The sequence below is a fragment of the Protopterus annectens genome, chromosome 4.part0, assembly GCF_019279795.1.
Source record: "Protopterus annectens isolate FY-2018-M chromosome 4.part0, PAN1.0, whole genome shotgun sequence".
Lineage (NCBI taxonomy): Eukaryota > Metazoa > Chordata > Ceratodontiformes > Protopteridae > Protopterus > Protopterus annectens.
The window spans coordinates 1,739,218,802-1,739,231,564 of NC_056733.1; the positions used below are offsets into that span (position 1 = coordinate 1,739,218,802).

The 12,763-nt window shown below is 41.3% G+C and overlaps 1 protein-coding gene across 1 annotated transcript in view; it reads left to right on the forward strand.

Annotated features, from left to right (window-relative positions):
- The window catches only part of LOC122800485, a 215,108-nt gene that overhangs the window by 75,641 nt on the left and 126,704 nt on the right, over window positions 1–12,763 (forward strand). Inside the window, exon 4 of the mRNA XM_044069926.1 lies at window positions 5,918–6,190. Within this exon, the coding sequence (XP_043925861.1) occupies window positions 5,918–6,190 (273 nt within the window). The remainder of the gene's footprint in view (window positions 1–5,917; window positions 6,191–12,763) is intronic.

A 12,763-nucleotide genomic window follows, 5' to 3' on the forward strand; every position in this document is an offset into this window, starting at 1 on the left:
TATAATTAGAACTGCAGTACAAAGAGAAGTGGTTTGAGTTGAGTGGTGCTTGTTTTTTTTATATTTGATTTCGACTGGCATTCTGGTAATGTATTTAAAAAGTATTTTTTTTTTATGCCTCACAACCTTTTTGTCACATAGACAGTGCCTTGAAATTTTTTTTCTTCTCCACTTCATTTTGTCTTGATTGGACTCTCATAATGATGGCTTGGCACCCATGGCAGTGTATTTAATTAAAGTCCCAGTTTTTGTGGTTTTGACCATAGCTCCACCCCTTTCTAGTTGGTCACACCCCTTTCCCATAGGCCTCACCCATTCAGCTGTCTCCTGCAGCCCCCTTTGATTTGAAGTCACCAGTTGCCACTGAGTGTATTACAGGCTAAAATAGTTCTCTTCCAAATACTTTTAACATTTAATCTCTTAGCAGTTTCTATAATTAAACTTTCTTTTTAGATAGTTTGCCTACTTTGGGAACAGAGCTTTTCTTTGTAAAATACAGCCTAAAGTGCAGCAGGAAACAGATGCCTCACCACCCCATCATTACTCCCCCCATCATCTCCTCCCCCTGGCCCCATGCCCACACACACACACACACACACACACACACACACACACACACACACACACACACACACACACACACACAATATGCTCTGGGCAAATTCATGTAATTGCTGAGTTTCCAAACATTGAGCTCCTATTTTAGTGATTTTTACATTTGGAAAGGTAAGGTCAGCAATCTATTGGCATTAGAGAGTAACCTGTATTCTTCTCTGCTTGGGAATCACTGAAGGAACCTTTGAGTGTGCTATTGTGATTGATCAGTGGGTTATTTTGGTTGCTTGCTGATTTTTTGTGCCTGTATATAGCCATTGTGTTTGTACTATGCTTCTCATCATGCAGCAGTGGCTAGCAGTACCCCATATAGATACAGGGACTTGGAATCCAACTTTCTTTATGGAAGTTGCCTTCTGATATTCCCTGAGTATGTGGCTGTATAACTAACACCTACTTTTCACATAGAGGAGCATTGCTCTATGAGATTATGCTAAGATTGTAGTTCTTAGCCAAATGGCACCCAAACAATGCTACTGTAAACCCTTGTATTACCCTGTTACTGTGGGTTGCACACAGGGAAGCATTGTTCCAACAATCTTGTCTTAAACATTATAGTTTCACGTGGATAGACCCCCCCCCCATGCAACTTACTCTGTAATCTATGAGTAAACATCTGAAACCATGGATGAGAACTTTCTTCCTATCTCTGCAAACTTTTGGTGGAAGTGGGAATCCTGAGACAGTGTAGCAATTATCTCATGTGTGCTGGCAACCACCTAAAACAATCATATACAGTGTGTGAGAAATGCACTTATACACTGTCTTCCAAGGCAAGGCTGTCATATACAGCCACTACAGTTACCAAACATCACATTCTACCTACCACTCACACTAAAGACCAGCCACATAGACTCATGTATGCTAAGGCACTAAAAAGGAATCTGCATAATCTCAGAGGACTCATAGGTGCAGCTATAACAATAGGGTTTTGCAGCAACTTTACAGACACTCTTATCAGCAACATCCACCATGACACATACAGCTTCAGCACATGCTATTTCAACTTGTAAGCCTATAAACAAATCGGCAGAGAAGCTAATGTTCTAGCTATAGGTGATTCCATTGTAAGACACAAAGATATTCCACTCAAGAAGCTGGGCAAGGAGAGTCACGGGCAGCTGCCTATCAGATGACAGTAGCCAAAAGATCATGCATGCAGTCTGGTCATTGAATCACAATTACAAGTATGACTCTATCATTTTACATGTGGGTATAAGTAAAGTGAGACGTACCTCATTGCACTATATGAGGAGAGACATAATGGAGCTCTGAAATTATGTACACTAGGCAGGTATGAGCCTAACATTGAGTAGGATTCTACCTTCTCTGGGGATGATATTGCAATATGAGCAGAAGATAACTGACTTTAACATTTGGCTTAGATTTTGATGTCATTCAAAGGAAGTACAATATTTGTTACCTTGGTGGGATATGGTAGACAAACCACTTCACAAGGATGGTCTGCAACTGTCACCTTTTGGGCTTTCAAACATTGTCTAAAACCCTGTCCAACCCCATAGTACCTTTTTAGGCAATGTCAACCTGATAAACATTCCAACATAGCAAAACCAACCCAGGATAACTTGAAGATATTGCAGTTCAATGCCAGGAGTCTAAACAAAAAATTCCTCTTCTTACAAGCCCTCCTCATCCTGGAAAACAGACATCTGTGTAGTTACTGAGACATGGTTTAAAGCCACACAGAGTACCCTGGCAGTGTTAGACTGTGATGCCTTCCACAAATTTAGAGCAACTATTGCACAGGAAGGGACAAAAGGTGGAGGTGTCTCAGTATTCATCAAAAACAATCACACCTCAGGACTGGTCAAGCAGTATGACTCACTTGAACTTCTTCATGTCCAGATCACCATAAACTAACCCCTTACCATATCATTGCAAGCCCAAGATGTTCATTTTTGATTCAGGATTCCTAATATAGCATATATAAACATACTGGAGTCACTTTGCATTGAACCCAACACTATATTCTTAGGGTACTTCAACAACCCCACTATAAACTGGAAAACATACGCAACTTACAATATACAGGCCCTGAGTTTTCTCAAGAACATGGGGAAACTTTTCCTCCACTTATGTGTAACAACCTTACTTATCAGGTCAGATCATAAAACCGTCTCCTTTGAATTTAAACTAAAACCACTGGTCCTATCTAACCCTTTGGCATTTAGGAAGCATTCCAAAGAAAAAATTCTACTACTGAGTGATACCCTGGCAACATTTCTAGCTCTCCAAATTATGTGAACTCAGCTGTTTATATGGAAATGTTCACAGAAACCCTATATCCCCATGTAAACAACTGCAATGAGGAATCTGTACCGACCTATAATAAGCATAGGGCTAACTCAAAGAACAAGCAACACTTTTGGAATCCCAATATCAACAAGTTGTATAAGAAAACAAAGAAAACCATGGCTGAAACTAGGAAGTGCAAGCTCAGCAAGGCAATAGATGCCTCATTAAACTGAATAAGCAACTTAGGAGACTTATCAAGTCCATCAAAGCCAAATTTGAAGTAAAGATATTTACACACTCAAAGGAGATCCACAAAGCCTTTCTTCAGCTATGTTCACAACCTCAAAGGTAGTACATTACAGTGTGCTGAACTAATTGTAACAGAACCACCTATACAAAGCTGGGGGATATAGCAAACCTACTGGCTAATAAATGTAGCTGTAATTTCACCCCACATCCCCCCTAACACCTGCTAAGATGTACCCTTGACCATAATTCTCCCAGCTATCACTAATAAACAGGTCCTCAATACACTTTCCAATGCAAAAAATACTATATCTATGGGTCCCTGATAATATCCTGGGATGTCTCCTGAACAGCATGAAGAATGACTTATCAAACTTTCTAAGATCAATATTCAACCTTAGCCTCTGAACTGGCTTAATGCCTATCGAATGAAGGGCTACCAGAGTTATCCCTCTGCACTAGGGTGGGCTGTCTTCTTACCCATGCAGTTACAAACCATTAAATCTGACTTGTCTCATATGTAAGGTAATGGAAAGAATTATCATGGATATTATAAATAAAAACATGGAAATCTTCTGACACTAGATCCAACATAGTTTGGTTTCATCAAGGGCATATTGTGCCTGTTCACCCTGATGGACATTTTGAGAAAATCATCAAAGTTATGGACAAAGACAAAATGGTACATACTGCCTATCTTGACCAGGCCAAAGCATTCAATGTTGTTGTGTCTTTCGGCTTTTTCCTGGTTAGGGGTCACCACAGCGGAACTCCGGTCCGCTAATGATTGGCAGTGGATTTTTACGTGCTGGCTTGCCAGGCCTAATGCACAACCTTCAATGAAGGAACGCCCATTCACTCATGTCGCCACACAGAAGATGCTCTAACTGAGAATCGAACGGGCAATGTCTAACTGTGAGGCAACAATGCTACCGCAGCACCACCACCGCAGTTAGGCCAAAGCATTCAATACTATTTCCATTTCAGGCATTGTCAATAAACTCACAAAAGAAGAAGCAATTCCATATGTCACCCTTTGGATGGCCAACTAGCTTGCAGATAGGAAACAAGAAGTCAGGACAGGGGACTCTATCTCCACAAAAAGGTGAGTTACTGTGAAGTCCCTCAGGGCTTAGTGCTGGGACTGCTCCTTTTTGGCATCTACTTTTTAGATGTCAGAGCTTACATTAAAGGTATCTGGTTGACCAAGTTTGCTGACAACTGCAACTTTGGTGCAATTATAGAATCCCTCAAGGACACTAATATCCTCCAAGAAGCCTTGTCACAACCTAATAAGTAATTCCAGAGCCATGGTCTAAAACTAAATGCAAAAAATGCGTAATAACATCCTTTGGAAAGTCAGCAACCCCCTGGGAATTACCACATGGACAATAGAACCCTAGGAGTAGACCCAGTGGTTATGGACCTAGGAACATATGTGAACAGTGACTTGCCTTTGACCATCATGTGTCTACTGCTGTAAAGAATTAATTCTATGTTGTGCATCTTTTGAGCATGGGTATGGCATCTTGGTCCAAAGATGTCATTATCCCACTGTACTCAGCCCTCATTAAACCATTTCTGCCTTTGGTATTACCTTGGCAGGCATATGCAACAACTGGAATACCCACAGTAGTTCCCCATGAAAGAATACAATAAACCACTTGGAATACGCAAACCAGCTCTTTATACTCAGCCTCCCACAGACCACTATGAAGTGATCTGTCCCTGACTTACAAGGCATCATCTGATCCAGTACTGATGGACTTACTGCATGTCCACAAGTCTAACAGCATTAGAAATACCCAATCAAAGGTCCTAAACCTTGTTTGCAACATAAACAGAACATGTTGGAGGGATAGGTATGTGTCTGAGAGACCACCCTTATTCTGGAACAGGCTTACCATCCATGTGAAGAAGAGTTTGTCTATGACTCTATTTAAATGTAACCTGGACCAGTGGCTGGTGAAATGGAAATTTACCCCTGAACTGGCACCTATGCTCCTATTGGACAGTGGAAGCCTGTAAAGTCTCTGCCACATAAGCACAACTATATGCCCCTTGGTTATTTATCCTGTCATTTACAAATGGGAATACATGGCTAGGCTTAAAAATGCTTCCTGAGGCCAATAGCCTAGTAACTGTTTACAAACCTATGAACCTATATAGCAAAATAATGTTTTTATTTGCCCTTTTGTCATTTCTAACCAACACAGCAGATTATAATTTTTCGTTTATACATGTAACTATGCATATGTATGATTCCCTTTTGAAACAATACTACTTCATTGGTTTGTTTGTACAATTTATCAATATAGCTTGTCTGAAAAAAAAAAACAGAATTCCAAATAAGAGCTAATGAACTTTATGAATGGAGTATCTATTATAACTTTTCTTGTGGAATTTAGTACTCGTATACTAATGTAATATAGAAATTAGATAAGCAAAACATTAACTACTACTTTACTAAATGATTATTTTAGTAACAATTCTTAATGATACATTTCTATGCATTTTTAATGAATCTATTGTATGAAGAACCATTTGTGTTAGTACATTTTGAGCAGAAAAAAAAACATGCTTATCACATTTCTGTTACTTGCATTTAGAGGAAACAGCCATTCTTTTCTACAGAATGTATCAGCTTGTGGAAACACACAGGACATATATACACACACACACACACACATATATATATATATATATATATATATATATATATATATATATATATATATATGTATATATGTATAACCCTGCTGCGATACTGCCTTACCAATATTTGCATTATGGATTGCAGATCCCCCCAAGATCAAGTCTCTCTACTCCTGTCTTCCAAGTACTGAGGAATACTGTAGAATTTGTGAAAGTGAAGCTAATCCTGCTGCCAATATCACATGGAATATAATAAATGGAGACAAGGAAGAAACATTAAAAGGAGATGATCTTCAAATCAATGGTGTTAGAAGTAATGGAACTATTCGCCTAAAATCTGTCCATGGTACAGTATACTGTGTGGCAACAAATATATATGGTTCTGACAAATGGAGCATAGATAATGGGTCAAAACAAGGTAACTTTCTCTTTTCTGAATTTCATATTCTTTTATTTATTGCACTGCATCTACAATTCAAGTAGAAATAATCTTGAATGCATCCTAAATTTGCTTAATAGAAAATAGTTCATATTGTCAATTTCATGTTCTAGGCAGATGTTAACTTGTGTGTGACTAGTGCTAAAGTGTAACTAATCATGAATATTTTATGCCAGTCAGTGAAATCAGTTCATAAAAGACTCTTGTAATGAATTTGGGTATGCATATTTTGCAGGATGATTACTAATCATAAACTTCACCACTTGTCAAATTTCACATTTTCACGTATCTATCTTTGCAATCACTTGTTTTTTAAGAGATTTATAATACATTACTTATAATACATTTTTAAGTAGAAGAATTTGACAACAGATGCGGGTAAGCAACAAACATGTCCTTATGTTCACTGTTGCAGTGTTCTTCACTTATGGGATTCCCTGCCGTTGAAGCCCAGCGTCAGCCAGTATACCAAAGCCTACTGTTGCTTTAAGGTACACCGAACGTTACCTGTACTCTCCTCATGTAGTGTAGGGCATAAAGGTGAGGTTCAGATGTATCATCCTCAGAACTTCTTTGTCGCCAATCTGAACGCTTCTCCAGATAGACGATCTGAACACCTACATTGTTTCCTCCAGTTTGAACTCATCTTAATTCACCGTTTTCAACTCCTACGTCTTCTTGCTGGTACCGAGTCATTGCAGATAAGTACCACATTGGGGTTTTGCTTTTTTTGTTGCTACAGGAGGTTAATGTCATCCAGAAAGGGTAAATGCCAGTGCAGGAGACAGATTCCCCTTAAAGACTGCCACAATGAGTCTTTTTTTACCTAGGAGCTTCTCATAACCATACAACCTGTTCGATTTGTCGGACTTTCATTCTCAAAACCCTTTGTAGTAGGCTTTCTTTCCTTTGTCTATTGAGAACCAGCCCCTTAAGCTTCTCACTAAAGATACAATGGAAGAAACTTCTTGCCCCGAGGATCAGCCATTAGAGAAGAAGGTGAAAAAATTAAAATCAGAATCTTCCACTGACTAGCCTCTGCCATGTGTTTCTCCTGAGGTCAGTGAGAACCTGGAGGCTCGCCCGGCTTTGTTGTCAGATTCCTCTGCCCCGACTGAGTTGGAGGCCAGCAAGTATCCAGCTTTCAGCACATCTGATGAGGCTTTGCAGATGTCTGTTTTGGATGTTCAGAGGGAACCACAGTTGATTATTTCCGAGGGTCGTAAGGGTGTTCCATAGCTTTTAGTTACAGAAGAAGTCCCTGCTACTGTTATTGAATGTCATCCTGGGTGAGAGCTTTCTAATTTTGTAGAGCAGACATTTATTTAAAAAAGAAACAAAAAACTAAGCATGTTTCTCCAGCTCCTAGGGATCCACAGAGTGAGTGGCAGGCCTTTACTCAGGGTTTGTTTAATGATTTAATGGCATTAAAACCTCCTCAGGGGGTTCTGTTCCTACTCCTCCTTGGTCCTCTACTTATCTTAAAAGGCTCAGGGAGCAGGATTCTTCTGAGAAGGGGTCTGCTTCTGATGAGGAATCCTTGGCTTACTCTACCCAAATTTCTTTTACTTTGGACTATGGGTCAGAAAAAGAGGAATCTAATAGTTCTGATACTCCTTTTGAAGAAATTTCCTTTGGGGACACAATCTCTAGGATGATGGATTTTTTTAAATGGGATTGTGCTCAGGTCTTTGACAGCCATAAGAGATAATATGAGTTGCTGCAGATGGAATCTCTGAAACCTTCTCCTATCTCATCTGTTTTGGCTGCTTTGTTGGATGCTTTTTCTAATGCCTCTAAAACTCCTGATTCTATGCCCCCTGCTCACAAAAAGCCTGACCGGTTTTATAGGGTGCCTGAGGATTGTAACTGTTTGTACAAATGTCCTACTGCTGACCCCTCTGTGGTGTCTGTAGCCTCTGACAAGCTCTGTTAGTTGCTTCCTTCACCCAAGTTACTGCTTTCTGGCAAGGACAGCAGAACCATGGACAGGCTGGGTAAGAAGATTTACACCTCAGCTACCTTGGCTTTTAGAGCTACTCCCCGGCCATACACCACATGAGTAAGTTTCAATGGTTTCTGAAGGTAGTGTGGCTTCAACATGCACACCCTCTAGACTTTGTAGTTCCTCTTATTCCATTTCTCCAAAAGGAACTTCAGTGGTGAATTCAGCAGTTGTTCTTAAATACAGGGCTCCCTTTTCATCTACGTCTTCCCTCTCAGGAACTGTTTATGGATGCTTCACACATGGGATGGGGAACAGCTTTTGGCTCCTTAAAGGTACAGGGGTACGATCGCCTCTTCAACAAAAGGAACACATGAATGTCAAAGAGATGACAGCTCTTAAACTGGCTCTTCAGGCTTTTCATCCTCTTTTCTATCCAGGGTCCCTGAAGATATTCACAGACAATACCACAGTTATGTGGTATATCAACAAACGGGGGAAAAAGATCTTATCTTCTTTGTCAGACATCACTCCTGGTATGGGATCTTGCCGTCAAGCATCAAGTGACTCTTTAGGCAGTTTATATTCCTTCAGGTCAAAACACTGTGACAGACACTCTGAGCAGGTCATTAACTCAATCCCACAAATGGATGCTTCACAGGGATGTGTTTCTGGACATTGTCCATTGGTGGGGTACACCTCAAGTAGATTTCTTTACCTCCCTTCTGAACAGACATCTTCCTCTATTTTGTGCCAGAGTCCCAGGTACTGTGGTGTGAAAGGTGAATGCCCTCTTATTTTCTTGGAAGGGGATGTTTCTTTATGCAGTCCCTCCCCTTCCTCTCCTTCAAAAGGTCCTGTTCAAAATTCAACAGGATGCTCCCAAAATCTTGTTGATGACTCCCTTTTGGCTGTGACAGCATTGGTTCCTTCTTCTTCTGCATTTAGCCAAGGGAAATCATCACAAGTTACTTCACAGGGTGGATCTACTCATACAAGATAAGGGATCTCTCATCAATCCCCCCTTGTCCACTCTTCATCTGACTCTGTGGGTGACAGGATTTTTATTTCACATAAACACCTTTTTTTAACGATGTACTGTGGGTCCTGCAGTAGGCCAGGAAGCCCACTACTAGGAAATCCTACTTATCCAAATGGAAGAGGTTTTCTGTTTGTGTCTCTCTCATAACCTGGACCCACTTACAGTGGATGTTCCTTTGGTTCTCTCTTATTTGTGTGAGTTGTTCAATGTTGGTTTGGCCTGTTCTTCTATTCAAGTCCACTTCAGCTATCTCTGCTTGTCTGCCTTTATCTCCTCCTTTAGCTTCTAGATTTGATGATAAACAATTTCTTAAAGGCTTCCTTCACATTAGACCTCACAGGAACCCTGTTCCTCCTCCCTGGGATTTTAATTTTGTTTTGGAGAAGTTGATTCAGGCTCCTTTTGAGCCTGCTGCTTCAGCTTCCTTGCAGCATTGTTCTTGAAAGACAGTTATTTTGTTAGCTCTTACTTCTGCCAGATGGGTGTCTGACTTGCAAGCCCTTATGGCTTGTCCTCCTTTTTTATTATTCATAAAGACAGAGTGCCCTTGTGCACTAATCATACTTTTATGCCTAAAGTGATTAATGAGTTGTCACTTAATCTGTTATTTTGCCTACTTTTTCCCCTCTTCACAATCTAACAATGAGAGGATACTACATACTCTGGATGTGCATAGACAACTCAGATTTTATTTGGATAAGTCTAAGTCTATTAGAAAATCAGTTGTTTGCTTCTTTTCCTTCCTAGGTCGTTAGGAATAGATGTACCCAAGCAAACTATTTCTTCTTGGATTTCAAAGGCTATTTCTTTTTGTTATACTTTTATAGGTTCATAGATTCATAGGTAAGTACTAGGCTATCTGCCCCAGGGCCTATACAAGCCTAGCAAAATGAGTTCCCTGGCTTTCACCACCCAAGAAAATTATTTTCCTGTGGCCCTGTCAAGCAGAGCCACAGCAGTGATTCCCGGGGTGAATTTCCTATTACCTATATATATAGTCAAGATTTCTCTTAAAGTGGACTAATGAGGAGCTTTGCTTGACATGAATGGGCAGCCTATTCCAGAGCAGGGAAAGTCTCTGGGACAGGAATCTACCCCTCCAGCATGTTCTGTTTATTGTGGTGACAAGGTTTAGGTCCCTGGAGCATGTGGCTTGGAGAGACTGGGATTTCTTTAAGTGTAGCATGTCCATCAGGTCTGGGTTAGACATGGCTTTGTACGTTAGGCAGAGGTCACCTTGGAGTAGGCGATATGTGACGGAGTAGAGCTGGAGTTTTTTGAGACAGTTGGCGTATGGCATCTGTTTGAGGCTGGTAATCCTCTTAGTGAGGTATTTCTGTGGCCTTTCCAGCTGTTGTAGATGTCTCGCAAGGTACATGCCAAATGGGGCGTTGTACTCTATGATGGGTCTAATAAGAGATGAGTAGAGAGGAACGGTGACCTCTCTTTTTCTGGAGGAGAACCCCTTTGTGATGAGGTGTGCCACATAGAAGGATTTCCTGACTACTGTGGCAACATGATTATCAAGGGAGAGACTATTATCCACCTGTGTCCCAAGATCTCTTATCACGCTTTCAGTGTTTAGTAGGCTACCGCCTATGTGGTAGTTTATGGGTATGGTATTTTTCCCAAAGGGGATGACAATGCACTTCTTGGCATTGAGCTTTAGGCCATGTCTTTGACACCAAGCATCAGTCTCAGTGAGGCCTCTTTGTAGAATGTCCACATCCTTAGGTGAATCAATTATGGCTCCTAGTTTGCAATCATCTGTGAATTTCATTAGCCAGAGACTAGCTGTATTTGCCTGGACTTCAGAGAAGTAAATATCAAACAGGAGAGGACCCTGGACCGAACCCTGTGGTACTCCACTTGTCACTCGTCTGAAGACGGATTTGGAATCAGCTACTTTCACAGTGTGATTTCTGTCAGTGAGCCAGTTGGCAACCCATCTTGTGACATAGGGATTTATACCTAGTCCACTGAGTTTATCTATAATACCAGAGTGGGGGATGGTGTCAAAAGCCTTGGCGAGGTCAAGATAGGCAGTGTGCACTACCTTACCCTCGTTTATGGCTCTAATGACTGCTTCATAGAAGTCAATCAGGTTTAGGAGGCATGATCTACCCTTTACAAACCCAAACTGAGTGGGGTCCAGAGTTTGAAGGTTACCTATGTCTTTGTTTATAAGCTCTAGGATGATGCATTCCATGGCCTTGCAGACCAGGCTCGTCAGGCTAATGGGGTGGTAGTTCCCAGGGTCTGTGGTGGCACCCCCTTTGTGGAGTGGGATAACTGTCACTGTCTGTCTCTCCTTAGACACAAAGCCTGAAGTGAGGCTATGGTTGAACATGGCACTTAGGTGGGTTGCCAGTTCATTCTGTTGTTTGTGCAGAACGCAGCCTGGGATGTTGTCTGGTCGCATAGATGCTGTGTTCTTGGCTTTAGAGAGTGTGGTCTTCACCTGTGCGGCTGTGATATCAGGAGGTTTGCAATCATCCAGTATGGGGATGGGCTCTTTGGGGGGTGGGGGGGTGAACTTAGCACTGAACCTGTCTGCCAGGATGTTGGCAATATCAGTTCATTCGGTAAATGTAGTGCCACTATGCTGTAGTTCAGAGCAGATTTGAGTGTTGCTATTGAGATTCTTGATATAGCTGTAGAAGGCATTGTGGTTGTCTTTAGAATCCAAGGTGATTTTATTTTCATAACTAGTTTTGGAGGATTTTATGAGGGATCTCAGCTTCTTGCTGAGGCTGACCAGGGAGTTCCTGCAGTCATGGGGTTTTACTCTTTTCTGCAACAGTTTCTTCCTTCTGTTGTAGAGCTTGTTTATGGCAAGGGACTACCAGATTGGCTTCCTTTTTCTGGAGGATAGTGTCTTGGTTCTGTTGGGGATGGCACGGTTCATGCACTCATGTATGTGCTTATACAGTGCATTTGTATATGATTCAGCAGTCGTGCCACTATTTTCCATCTGTGTGGGTGTAATGAAGTTTGCCGCTTCTGACTTAAGAAGCATGAAGTTGGCTTTGGAGAAGGTTTTTACAATAGTTTCCTTAATGGGGAGGGGGGCGGGATATGGATGTCTAGGGTGATTAGCTTGTGGTCTGACCTGACCAGTGGGGAGTTGACCTCTGGTGTGCAGCATCTATTACCCATATTGGTTAATGACCAGGTCCAGGATGTTGCTACCACTGGTAGGGGTATGGACAAACTGGTCCAGGGCATTGGAATTGATGAATTCCAGAAAACATTGGGCAAATGAGTTAGTACATGATTAGTTTTTCCAGTTCATGGAGGGGTAGTTGAAATCTCCCAAAATTAGAGTATTGGGCTGTACCTTAATATTATCCAGTATATTGAGAAACATGGAGTGGGTGTCCTGGGGCATGGCAGGGGATCTGTAACATGCTACAACCTGAACTGCAGTCTTGCTCAGTGTTAATTGAACTTGTATAATTTCTGAGGCATTATGTTGAGCAACTAGCCTGGAGGTGTGGATATCCTTTATGAATATGGACACGCCTCCTCCATTAGTATTTTGATCTGGGTTGGGTGGCCAAAA